Raw genomic sequence first — 14,648 nt, 5'->3', positions numbered from 1 at the left:
AATAGGACAATCATTTTCTTGAGATGGTTGCTTCCATATATATTTTAACAATACAGAGATACAGAATGAAAGAAAAATCAATGAGTCCCTTATTCTTTCTTTCTTTTTTGGTTATTCTTTACAATAAAGATATTCTGTATACTGTGCGTTTTTTTACTATGTATGTGAATTCCCACCTTCTCTTGATCGTTATTGGTCTCATGATGTTTCATAAATTGAACATACTTTCAGGACATACATTTTGGTACATAGTAAAGTCGTCGAACAAGAGTGCAAAAGTTGTGGACCATATCTACTTGTTTCTGCCAATAGATAGCCACCTACCTACTACTTGATTAGGTCAAGTGCATGTGGACATATTATTAATATTTCTATAGTGGTTGTGGTTGTGTATAAAAAATATGAAAATTTTTAAATTTACCTAAAATATTTTATTTCAGTAATCTTTAATAAGACATCGAATTTTTTTTTTACCAAAAATAGGGATATTCGAATTTGTGACTTCTTAAATGAGTATAATGGAAAAATTATGTTATTTGAGGTATAATTCATTGGTAATATATATATAAGATGTTGATTATAATTAATATATATTTTATATATTTTTTATAATTAAGATTAATAATTAAAATTATTAAAATATTAGCATATCTGGTATATTTAAAATTTTTTTTATAAAAAATATTTTTTTAAAACAAATAAATCTTTTAAAATTTATATTTTAGAGAGATTAATTTCTAAAAAACATCAATAAAATTTTTTATAATAACAAATATAACACACTACTTCTAAATTAGCCCTTATAATTATAATAGAAGATCTTAATTTAAATTAATTTGTACACGTTTACTATTATAAAAAACTTCATTGATATTTTTTTAAAATAAATTAATTTATTCGAAATATAAATTTTAAGTGATTTATTTGTTACTTTACTTCTTTTTTATAAAAGAAAACTTTCAAGTGCAGCTAAAGTAGAGACTTTTTACAACTCTAATTCACTATCATCCACACATTATTGTTTGATTGATATGTTTGTAAATATATACGAGTTATTCCTTATTCTTACTAATTCTCTTGGCTCTTATTATAATTAAGATGGAGCACTTGGGAATGTTTCGAAATAAGGATGGCTAAGGAGAGGGAATTGGGGAAGTAAGTTTATGCGGATTGTAACGAAAGAATGAATTATTATAGGTGGCAGACAGAGAAGAGTTACACAAAGTTGACTCCAAACTAAAGATAGTATGATGGACTATGATATTGGAAAATGAGGTGTTACCACTTAACACTTAACTACTGCGACACCATTCATCTCTCCCTTTCAACTGCAATGGGAGGTGTTGTTGCAAATTTGTTCCACGTATGAGGAAAAAAGAAAAAAAATCACCTTATGAAAATTACAAACAAAAACCATGCATTTAAAAAAAGATCTCGCTAGGAAGACAATGGACTATTTGTATAATGTGTACAATAAGCCATTGACCTTTCAGATCTAGTACTCTAATACCATATCATAATACTACTCATGCAAAAAGTTTCAGCTGATGAAAAAAAATAACACTAATGATTATATCTCTAATACTCCATAAACCTCTATTGTACGCATTGTATAAATATTTCATTGGCTCCTCATACTTTCCCTTCAAAAAAACGTCAAACACAAAAGCAAATAGTGAAAGTATTCGTGGGTGTCCTTTTCTAGTGCAAGCTTATTGAAAATGTCTAAACTTTTCCAGCATAATTTTGGAACAAATTAGCGGAAAGATATAGGTTAGAGGTTAGTCTTTACTTTATGGTTTATTGTTTTATGGAAAAAGTAGAGAGACGAAACGATGGAAAGTGGAAACACGAATTACACAGTATTTTAGAATTTAAGTCCGTCCTTGTGTTATGTTTGTATTGTACCATCTGATTGTTTTATTTTGATTTTTGAGTTAAAAAAATATTAGAAGCTCAACATTTTTTATCTATATTAAATATTTAGAGTTAATATTTTATTTTTATATTATTAAAATTTTAAATTTAGTCTTTCGTATTTAAAATTGACTAATATTGACAAAAAGTAATAAATTTTATTGGTCAATAGTATTTTTTTTATAAAAATATTATTTGTACACTAAAATCAGTCACTAAAATTAGACATTGTATATTTATGTATAAATATATATATTATTTAACTATTTTTAATATATATTTTATACTAGTAATTGATTTTAGTGTATACATAACATAATTAATTTTTTTATATGTGAATATTGAATAGTCGAATATTGCAAGTTTATTTAACTCAATCACTTGAAAAGATAGGATTATTTTAAAGACATTGCATTTAAACAATAAAAAATACTATTTACTTACTAAAATTTGATATTATGTATTTGTATAGAAATATATATAATTTAATTTATTTTTAATATATCTGTTATATTTTAATGATGTTCTATATTGGTTGTCACACAATAACTTATTTTGGTAAGGTAATGGGGACTAAAGCCAAGGAAAAAAAATATATATGACTTAAGGTTCTGGGGTGTCCCCTTTAACATCATCACTCAGTAAGTAGCTGAAGATCTAAATGTGAGAAATCTAAGAAGTAAAAGTCGTCTTTGTACTTGTCAACGACTAATAGCTCAAATGGCATAATCTCTCCATACTCAATTAAGAGGTTGCGAGTTTTAGTCTTCTATCTTTTATAAAAAAAAAAAAAAAAAGTCGTCTTTGTACTTGATGCTGTTTTGAGCTAACCAATGAGCACACAATTTATTGGAGGAGATTAGTTTTCTGACTTTTTTTTTCCAACAAGATGAGTAATCCTAAAATGTATTTTTTTTTTGTCATGATCCTAAAATGTGTTTGTTAAGGTAAAATTCGTAAACACTAAACAGCATAACTCTTCTTCACAAAGCCATTTTTGTTGAGAGTCTAATTGGGTCTTGCACTGGATTACTAAGTAGGCCTTAACTTTAAGTTGGATCCAACCCACGTCCAAACAAAAAATTGGATCCACTGTATGAAATGGATGGTCCGTAGACTTGATGTACGTCATTTTGTCAATAAAAGAGATTGGTGATTTTTTTTGGACACTCTGCTAGATTGTACAGAAAAAGAATATAATTTTTTTATAGTTATTTTTTATTATTTTATTAATATTCAAAATATGAGTGCTACGTATTTTCAATTTTTTTTTCATCACATAAAAAAAAAATCTGTAAACTTATATTTTTACTATATAATTCATTTTTTTTATCTTGTTTTTGTGAAGTAAGTTTTTGGTATAGAGTTATGATTTTCAATACTTCTCTGACTAAAGATGATGAATTGTACTGTATTACATACATGTGCACAAGCTGCAATTGGAGTACGGTGTCTTGACCTATGTATGTGTTGTTGTAGTCCTTGTATGATAGCGCAACTATGAAATTACCATTATACCATACATATATATATATATGGATTATAATACAAGATTTGAATTATGTGATTGATGATGTCATGAAAATACAAACATACAAACAAAAACAAATTAATAGGAGGACGGCCTCTTTTGTACGTGGTTACGTTGACCTTGTTTGACCAAGACCAATATATAGCTAGCTAATTGGTCACCAAACCTTCGTTAAGCCTTGCTGTTAATACCTTCCTCAGAATTTTACCTGACGCTGCTTTTGGAATACTTTCAGTGAAGAACACTCTGTTTATTCTCTTGTAAAATACCACCTGTTTAGAAATATATTTCTTGATTTCATCCTCGGTGATATTAGAACCATTTGATCTCACAACAAATGCAACTGGTACTTCTCCAGCAACTTCATCTTTCAGCCTGAATGTAATTAAAAAAAAGTCAAACAGAGTATTATGAGAGTAAGAGCCTTTTAGTGGAGTAGGTAGGGTAAAAAACTTACGGTACAACAGCGGCATCAGAGATGTTTGGGTGGGCAATCAACAAAGATTCCAGCTCAGCAGGTGCCACTTGGTATCCTTTGTATTTGATAAGCTCCTTCAAGCGATCAACGATGAAGAGCTCATCATCATCATCAATGTAACCAATGTCACCCGTGTGTAACCATCCTTCTTTGTCTATGGTTCTCTCCGTCGCCTCTCGGTCATTCAGGTACCCTACCCAAATTAAATCATATCATTAATTACGTAACAAATTAAAAATAAGACTTTTTTAAGAACTTATGCCATGTGGCATTGGCATATATATATATATATATGATGACGATTGTAAGACAGGTGGGCCCAAACTACTTAAGATGAGTTAGGTGAGGATGTTGACTAAAAATAGGTTATCCAATCAACACTTACTTCACCTACAACTTTGAACAAATTCAGCCTTTGACAACGCTTACAAGTTTGGTCTCCTGGATCATCTATTGAGCTATGTTATTAGAAAATGCTAATTATTTCACGAATTATTTAATTATTAATTCAATTTTTTTAATTTATAAATTTAATAATATAATAATAAAAAATAAATTTTGATGATTTTTTAGCATTTCTCTTATTCCAGTGTGTTGAGTATAATGGAAGCACCAATACACAGAAGTTGTGGTTGGTGAGTATGAAAGGTGCTTTACGTGGAAGCCCTCATAACTTGGTATATTACGTACAGTGATCACGTCCTCATCAGTTTTCTTTTGTTTTGGTAGCCCGTAGCCACAAACATGAAATATTTAATTATTACAATACAAATCCAAACCCACCCACTTTGTTCCACCAAACTTACAACTACCCCACATTAGACTATGGTATGTATAGTGCGCATCTTCTACTACGAGAAAATGACAACCCCCATAGAGATGCGATGTGACCACATCACTTATCTCCGAGTAAACTTTTTGTTTCAGTTGTGTTAATTATTGTTACATATCTAAAGCATTACGTTTGGCCCTTAGGTGGTAAAGTATCACATTCTTAACTAATTATTAGAATGCATAGTATGATGATGATTAATTGATTATATATAATGGGTTTGCTAGTGTTGTCCATTATATTTGGGTAGAAGCTACTAAGATGCATGTAGAGATGATGAATAATAGATAGTATCGTATACCTTTCATGACTTTAGTGCCTCGAATGCAAATTTCACCGGGTTTGTTAGGTGGAAGGGAAGTACCAGTGTCAGTGTCGACGATTTTCATCTCAGCGTTTCTAACGACGGAGCCGCATGCACCTGATTTAACGTTGAATGGTTCCTTTGCAAATGCTAAGCTTATGGCAAGTGGCCCCGCTTCTGTCATCCCATAGCCCTGTGTATCATAATCAAATCAAATCTATACATTACCTATCACTAATCAAAATCTTAACATAAAAAATACAATTTTATATACAAGAGAATCATGGCATATTAAAACAACGTATGTACTCAAATAGGGATATCTTGGCCTAAAAATAATAGAATTCAGATCATCTAAATTTTCGATTTTCATTGGATAAAGTGAGATCTCTCACTATTAAATATTTTTTTTATATATTTTCTCTTAGTCTTCCACCTATGAAATAAATAGTGATAGATCATATTTTATCTTTAAAATAAATTTTAAAATTTAGAGGATCCAAATTAAAAAATAATGGTTAACATAATTGAGTTATGTAAATATATTAAATTGTTTAGCTGTTTTTTATTTTATTTTAAAATTTTCAATGATTACTCTATTGAGGAAATGGGTTTTAGTTTTTTTAACACTTGACAAAATACGGTGTGATTTTTTACCAAGTGGAATTAGAAATAAATAAGAGAAATAATGATGAATGATTAGATTAAACACTCCACGCCATCCAATTTTTTTTATTGGAAAATCCATTCTCCTCTATTAAAAATATCAAAACCATATTTTCTAGAGAAATCTTTAATTCCATTGTTAGAAGAAATCAGTAGCGTAAATAATGGCATATTATTATGTACTTAAATAGAGATATTTCCGTATAAAAATAATGGTTAATGTAATGAGTAAACATGAGTCCAATAGCTCAATTAGAAAATCCTTAATAGAAGTACAATTTAATATATATATATAGAACAATAGTGATAGAGTTATAAAAGCATGGAACTAGAAATGAATATATTCCTTTTTTAGAAAACTTTTAATAAAATTATTTCTTTAGTAGAAGTGTTGCTGGTTACGGCCAAAATTTAATAAAATTGCCGTGCTAGACTTTCTCCGGAAAGAAATTAGTAGCGTAAATTGTAGTTGACCCATTAATAATTACTATTAATTAATAATAAATTAATATTAACCTGTCCGAGAGTGGCATGGGGAAGCCTAGCCTTGACAGCTTCCTGAAGCTCCATTCCCATGGGAGCGGCACCTGATATCACCCCACGAATCGAAGACAGATCATACCTGTGAGTATCCCCACTCTTCACCACCGCCAACACTATCGGCGGCACCAGAGACGCCACCGTCACCCTGTACTTCTCTATCAACTCCATCAGAGTCGTTATCTCAAACTTCTGCACGATCAGAACCGCCGCACCCGCTCGAATACCACATAACAAGATCGAGTTCAGTGCGTATATGTGAAACATTGGCAGCACGCAGAGGAGAACGTCCTCGCTGTGCGTGTACTGATGAGGATTCTCGCCGTCAACAAGTTGCGCCACCGTGGTAACCAGGTTGCTGTGCGTTAACATCACCCCCTTTGGCAGCCCCGATGTCCCGGAGGAGAATGGGATCGCCACGAGATCGTCGGGGGTGATGTTAACTTCAGGCTCGTCGTTTTCATTGGAATTTGTGAGAAGGGAAAAGTGCAGAACACTAGTGTCCTGTGATTCTTCAGGGGAACCATCAATGCACATGATCTTGACGTCGTTGTTGTTTGTTTCCAGGTACTCTTTGAATTTCTCGACGTAAGCGGATTGCGTTATGATGAGCTTAGTTTTGGTGGCGGTGGCTTGCTTGGCCAGCTCGGCGGGAGTGTAGAAGGGGTTGGCGGTCGTGACGGGGGTGCCGCAGCGGGAGGCGCCAAGGAAAGCGAGGGCGAATTCGGGGCAGTTGCGGAGGACGAGCATGATGACGTCACCCTTGCGGATGCCGATGGAGTGGAGGCCGGCGGAGATGCGGCGGGTGGCGAGGTGGACGTCGGCGTAGGTTAACGTGGTGGCGGTTTCGGCGTCGATGAGGCATGGGCGGTCATGGAAGAGTGGAAGATTCTGAAAGCAGTAAGAATGGAGAGGAAGGTGGGTGGGGATGGGAATGTCAGGAAGCTTGGATCGGAAGATGAATTCTTGTTGAGTGGGAGCGGCTGTAGCAGATTCCATTTTCGATGGTTTAATTTGTTTGTGTTGGTTTGGGATAGTGATAATAGTGGTGTGTGCGTTTATTATATAGCTCATGGGGGAAGGGGGGTTGGTGGCTCTTTTGGTATTTTTCAAGGGAAATTATTTTTTAAATCTGTGACAGTGTGAGTATCGAGTATTGAATTAACTACCTGGTCAAAGTATAAGTGAAAGGAAATGCAACCCCGGTTGGAAATATGTAAAATGAGGTAAGAAATATTTACATGGTCATTTCAGAAAAGTTAGTAGAACAGTATCTTATTAGTGCTTTCTTTGACTCATTGTAAATGGCTGGGTTCCACTCTCAGGCCCCAGCGCCGTCATCATGGACCTCATTGTAGCGTCACTTCTTTTGTCACATATTCTTATAACTCATAAACTAATTCAGTAATACGATGAATTCTATGCATGTAATTTAGTGTTTAATTTAATTTTTTATAATAAATTTTAAATATTAAATATAATTTATTTTTAAAATTAAAATTTATTTTTAATTTTTTTAAGTTAAATATTACTTTTTAAATATTATAAAAATCATAAATAATAATATATTAATGTATTTTTTTAACGGATTATTTATTATAAATTAATAATTAATTTATTACAAATATATGAATTATTGTATATATGAAATTAATAATTAAATAATACTATGCCCACGTTTTATTTACTAAACTTGGTTACATATGTTTGACTTTTCATTACAAATTTCAACAAATTATATATTTTAAATAATCTATATTAACTTTTTAAAAAAATTAAGAACATAAAAACTGTAATTTCTATCCAGTCAATTTTAGGGTGAACGCAATTGAATCGAATTAGATATAGTCAAAATTTTAATTCAATCCGTATTGAAATTACCGTATCGAATCAGATTGAATATCGCAGGTTTTAAGTTTCGATTCGATTCGATCGAATATCGGATATATTCATAAAACAAAAAATATTTTTAAAAGCTTATTTTTATTAAAAAATATCAATAAAATTTATTTTTTCTATTTTTTAAATAATAAATTAAAATAATACAATATATTTGATAATTATTAGTTAAAATAAAACATAAAAAATATTTACTTATTTATTTTTCTATTTTTACGGATACACATATATGCGGAAACCTACACAAAATCCTGTTAGTGTGCGGATCCGAATAATCCGATCCGATAGCCTTGCGGATCAGATTCATATCCGTAATTTTCAGCTCAGATTCGAATAAACACTGCGGATATGCAGATCAAATCCAATCCATGAACACCCGTAGTCAATTTTAATATAATTATATTATGATATCTATAGTGATTATATAAATATTGTTAAAATTAAAGTCATTTTTTATATTTTAAAAGTTTTTTATTAATATTTTTTAAAAACATTACTTTAATTTCAACAATACTTTCTAAAATATTATAATTACTGTAATCATCTTAACATAGTATAATACTAGAATTACATAAGCAATTGCAAGCCATATAGATGGACTAAATTTCTATTTTGGTCTCTGAAATTCACGCGATTACTCATTTTAGTCCTCGAGATTTAAAATTATCTATATTGGTCCTCCAAATTTAGTTCCGGGCACCAATGTGGTCCCTCAGCCCTTTCCGGTGATGACTTAGCAAACGGAGTGCCATAGTGGCACCCTCTCTGGCACGCTGGACCCTGCAACGGATAGCTGACGTGGCGAGAGTTGTATTTGTACCCAATTTGGTCCCCAAAACCCTATTTTTTCTCATTTATCTGAGTTAGGTTCTTCTTCAATTTTCGTCTTTCTTCCTGTTGTCTTCTTATTCTTCGTTATCTTTTTGTTGTTGTTGTTGCTCTTCTTCCTCTTAAATCTTCGTCATTTGTTGCTATTAGTTGCAACACCATAGTGGGTGGTGGAAGTACCGCAGCTGGAAGCTCGATTCACTCTCCTTCAAGCGGTAACTAGGCCAGGTCACAAAGCCAGAACAGAAGTGCGAGGGTGCCGGAATGGTGTGGGTGTGGTTACCATCCAGTTTTGCGATGGTCTGGAATAGAATCAAATCCAAACAAGCCATTTTTTGGATGTCCCAATTATAATGTAAGTTAAATATATGATATTTTGTTCATTTGTTCTTGCTTACTTCATTTTATCATCTTTTGTTGGTTCATTTTAGACAAAGAGAAAAACTTTGTGTGGTATGTTTGTTTGGGCTAACATTGGAGAAGAGAAAAATACTGGAATAGCAGATTCTGATAGAGTCAATGGTAGAATGAAGATGAACCTAGCATGGAGGGTTGGGAGGTTGGAAGATGATGTAAGAAGTCAAAAATTCATGATACATTTGTTGATGGTAGCTGTGTTTATGATGGTAGTGTTTTTGTTAGTGATGTGTAACAAATTCTGAAGAAAAAATTGTGGAAGGATTCATATGTAATGTAATGTAATGGAATATGTATTGTGTAAAAATATTTGAATGGAATGAATAATTTAATTTGTGGTATTCCTGTGACTTACACATGATTCAACAAAATTGAGTTATATTTAAATAGGATTACAATAAGCAAGTTCAACCAACGAACCAGATTTTATATTAAATTAGTTATCATAGTTGAACAAAAAAGATGCATAACCAAGCATCAAGAATATTAACATCAAAAGATCCACTGTGATATCAAAATAACCAGGACTAATCTTAGTAGTCATTGTCTAAATTTTAACAAAACATTAAAGACTTAATGCCACATACTAATTTTCATAACCTCCCTAAACACATCTAACTAATTTATTCAAGTCTCTTTCATTGGTGCTTTGAAACCGGGAGTATGCACAAACTTCATTAAACTTGCCTTTCTTGATGTTGTTCGTGAGCTAGCACCCTGCAATGGATTGACTGTGATAGAATTCGGTGGTGAAGAACTTCTTCTTCTTGCCGGCAACTTTGTAGGCCTTATATTTTCAGCAACCTATATCATGTAAAAATATTCAGGTTCCAAAGTCAAAATACAGTAATAGGTTATGATATAACAATGGCATTTACATTTTTACCTGCTGAGAATTCTTTTGTTCAAAACAGGTAGGTTGAGACAACTCGAGCTCGACTAGTTGGACATCACTGGTTGCTGAAGCAATATGTGCTGAATCAATAAGTTGTACATTTCCTACTTCACCTTGTTGGTTCGTTCCATCAGAGGTAGCAACACATGTTTGGTCGGTTGGTGGATCACCTCCTCTTTCGCCCTCTTTGTTTTTTGCAGTAGCCTCAGCCTTAGCCACAGCAGCAGGTGCAGCAGCAGCAACAGCTCCTGCATCAGCCAATCTCTTATTTTTGCAACCTTTTTTGGTGTGACCTTTATCACCACAATAACTGCAAGTAAATTTTTCAAGCTGCCTTTTCAAATGAGTGTTGTCGTTGTTCTTAGTATCTAGCCGCGATCTCTTGCCTCCTCCATATTTTTTATCCGAATCCATTCTTCTTTTCATCTTTAATTTTCCTGGTGATCGCTTAACCTTTGGGTGCACGTGGCTTATTAAATTCTGAAATCTCCCACAGCGGTTGTCCAGGTATTGGATTTATGTGATGGTTATATGTTGCCTTGTATGATTCCATAGTCACCAATGGATGACAAAAATTTTCTGGGGACTTATTCACCCTAGACAAGGCAACACATGCATGTACACAGAAAATTTCTACAAGAATGCAGCAAATATGAAAATATTTAGACAACAATACTAAAATCGGTGATGTACTCTAGGCATCACCTCCTGCATAGCAGGAATTAGACCCTGCCACGAAAATCAATGTCATAATCTCATATTATCGATCCCCATAACAATCCCTCACTTTCAGTACGACTCCTCATAAAGGTCCTTCACATTCAACAATTATATACATAGCAGTTCCTAAATTTTTATTATTGTGCATCATGTCAGTCCAAGTCAAATCACACAACAACAATACATGATATCAAGTATATTAAGAATCATATGTATAAAGCACAAACAGTGTAGTCTAAACATATTCAGAATCATATACGTTACAGTAATAATTATAGCTCAAACATTGAAAATCTTATGTAACTGTTACCTTCTGCATGTCGGATATGAAGCACCATCCATTGTCTTTATAGTGTCCTAAGTCTTGGTGAAGTAACTCGAGGAACCACTTCCAATTTTCTTTGTTTTCTACATCAACAACTGCTCAGGCTATGACATATATATGATGATTGGCATCCTGTCCAACTGCGAATAGAATTTGGCGACCAAATTGAGTCTTGAGAAAGGCATCGTCTAACCCAATCAACAGCCTACATCCAGCTTTGAACACATCCCTACGGCCACTTAAACATACATACATTTTATCAAATATCATTGTCCCATCTGGTTGAGGAATGGTTGCAATCTGGATAGTTGATCTAGGATTGGCTTTTAGCAATGTCAGACCAAAGTCTCGCACCATTATGTACTGTTTTTTTTCATCACCATATACGATACCTCTTGCATCACACAATGCCCTAGAAATTGAATTCTTATTCAAAGTAAGATCAAATTTTGTCTTGAAATATGTCATTGCTTCACAATGCCTGAAGTTTGGGTACTTTTTAACTTTTTTAACCAATTTACTACACACCCAATTACGGTTGGCAGCCCTATTTCTGTCCTTTCTAGCACAAGTATGATCATTGTTGAATGTTTTTATCTGCCAACAAGTATCTTCATGGTCTCTTCAGGCATATACCAGTCATGGACATTTCCTTACTCTACACACAGCTCTCACTTTTTTGCTATCATTTTTTTTATCAACCTAAGCCTCCTTCCTTTCTGAATTGTGTACTCCCTAACAGCCTCTTTAAACTCTCATTTAGTAGTGAATTTCATACCAACCTCTAACAGTAACTCTCCAAACCTTCCTCCATCTCTAAACAATGGACAACCATTATCTGAGTCAACATCTGTTAGCTCCTCATCAAAGTTGGGAGGGGTCTTCATCTCTTCAGAATGTCACGAATTAGCCCCATCAGAATCAGCACCAGGATCAAGTCCACAGTCTGCACCAACAAAACCAATGTCAAATTCGCCATCCGAGACATCCTCCACTAGTCCATCATCTTCAATAACAATCTTCTCTTTAAGTTTTGTAAAGACAGAGACAGAGGCATGTTTAAACTTAAGAGAACTTCTCCTACCTTTGCCAGACACAAACTCTTCATCTGAAGATGAAGAACTACCCTCCAAACCTGGCCTATATAGTTCATCTTCTGCACTCTCATAAGAGTCAGAAGAATCATCAACATGAATTGAGGCTGGAGTAGCATGTGTTATCCCTCTCTTGAAAGCAGACCTTGTGCAAGGCTTTCTGACTTGGGTGGGCTTGCTGGAATTTGTGGCACTTGTGGGGTTGGTGGAATTTTTTGGGTTATTAGGCTTGGTGGATGGTTTTGAATTTGTGGGGTTGGTAGACGTTTTTGGGTTAGTGGGCTTGGTTGATTTAGTTGGGTTTGTTGTAGACTTTGTGATCATGGAAGGTATAGAGGATTTGGTAGTGCTGTTGGGTTTGTTAAAAATATTGGTAGGCTTGGATGGTTGTGGTTTAGATATGGGGATAATGTTGGAAATAGTAGGAGTGGGTGTTGGAGCTACACTTAGCCCAAAATTAGAGTTAGAATCTTGTTCATTTGGCTTAGAATTTAGAAGGGGAGCATCAACTAAAGTGGGTTTAAAATTAGGAATTGGAGCCTCACTTGGTCCCTGCCCAACATCTTCTTCATCGTCCAAGTAGACAACAATAGTATCACCTTTTAATATCTCAGGAAGTGAGACACCATACTCATAATACACTTCAACCAATCATTTATTTTTCTGAGCATGGTAACACATTTCCATGAGTTTATTATCGCTGTCTAGATTCCTCAAACCAACTTCTAGGTTCCTCCCAGTCACAAGCCACCAGCACTTCTATATTTCACCATAACCAAGTTCTTTGTAGTAGTTCCTCACATAAAATACGTCCAGAGTGTCCATATCAAGATCGCCTAAACAAGCCCTGTTATCTGGAGAATAAACCAGTCTGTCGTCTTCATTTTTTTGGAAATTATCCCTGTGATGTATCATAATATCAATCAATTCAGTCATGTACATAATAAAAAAGAGATAATATAACCTTAGTTTAAAATAATGTATTATTCAAATAAAAAGTCACAGACAAATATTATATATTATACACTATTTTTTGCATATTTCAGAGATGAAAAACATGGATAAAATACACTATTATACATTGTACCTTAGTTCAAAGATGAAATATACTATTATACATTGTACCTTAGTTCAATTTTCATCGCACTACTTAAAGTATTTTTTCTTTTCTTTTTCAACATACATTTAGTTATTTTTTTTCTAGTAGAACTGCCTCAACTATAAGAAGATACATGTAATTTTAATTGGACAATATAACAGCATGTTTAGTCATGAATAAAATTGTGGTGAAATTTTCTGTAGATAAGTACAAGTGTACAACAAACTTGATGGCCAAAATTGTTGTGTCAATTTTGTTTTTTATCAAAATTTACTGCATTAAAGCATTACTGCAGTAGTAACTGTTCACAATAATGAACAATGATTTTTTTCTAAGATTTTAACTGCAATTTGTTTCTTCAAAATGCATGTTGATAAATGTCCCCGTCAACTTGAATTTTCAGTGCAAGATTCAAAATTATTTAGAGATGAAAATCAAAATCCAAAACTCAGTTTAAAATTGTATAGTCCTAACCCTATCAACATCATCCCCTGTTCCATTCATAAAAAATAGAGCACCCCAACAATCCAATCCAACGTATAAGCAATCAAAGAAACCCTAGAAATAATAGTTGCAACAAAGCATAAAGGTTCTCCATTGATAAGAACACCAGCACCATAGAGTACAATCATACATGCTTCCAAAAATAAATTAAAAAAAATTAAAACCACTAAACCCTAACATTAACGATTACCTTGGCTAAGAACGAGAGGGGAGCAATGATAAACCACTATTTTATGGTTTATCTTGTGCTCAATTGAGTGGTTTTTATCAACTCTTTACCCACTTATTCATATGATTTGTATGGTTTTACATTCTCCTTCCTAATTTTGTGCTATGACTGAAAACATGCTTCTTTGGTTTTTATTTTCTTTTATTTAAATCCTCTCTTGTTATCATTCGATGCCTTGATATGTGTGTTAAGTGATTTCAGGAATTACAGGGCAAGAATGGCTCAGAGGATGGAAAGGAAGTATGCAAACGTAGAAGGAATACAAGAAGTTGAAGAAATTGCTAAACTGTCCAGCCTGACCTCTTTGCACTCAAACGGTTATAACTTGAGCTACAAAGGTCCAAATGACGCGGTTCTAGTTGCGTTAAAA

The 14,648-nt window shown here is 33.3% G+C and overlaps 1 protein-coding gene across 1 annotated transcript; it reads right to left on the bottom strand.

Annotated features, from left to right (window-relative positions):
* Positions 1 to 3,299: 3,299 nt before the first annotated feature.
* LOC130967866 (4-coumarate--CoA ligase CCL1-like) lies at positions 3,300 to 7,307 on the bottom strand. The gene is made up of 4 exons (XM_057892905.1): positions 6,245 to 7,307; positions 5,060 to 5,255; positions 3,906 to 4,119; positions 3,300 to 3,823 (listed from the first exon to the last, which is right to left on the bottom strand). The coding sequence occupies exons 1-4, from the start codon at positions 7,265 to 7,267 to the stop codon at positions 3,598 to 3,600; spliced, it is 1,659 nt and encodes a 552-aa protein (XP_057748888.1). The 5' UTR covers positions 7,268 to 7,307; the 3' UTR covers positions 3,300 to 3,597.
* Between the last annotated feature and the right edge of the window lie 7,341 nt (positions 7,308 to 14,648).

This window comes from Arachis stenosperma, chromosome 1 (genome assembly GCF_014773155.1).
Source record: "Arachis stenosperma cultivar V10309 chromosome 1, arast.V10309.gnm1.PFL2, whole genome shotgun sequence".
Classification (NCBI taxonomy): domain Eukaryota; kingdom Viridiplantae; phylum Streptophyta; class Magnoliopsida; order Fabales; family Fabaceae; genus Arachis; species Arachis stenosperma.
This window is presented reverse-complemented; position numbering and strand designations above follow the sequence as displayed.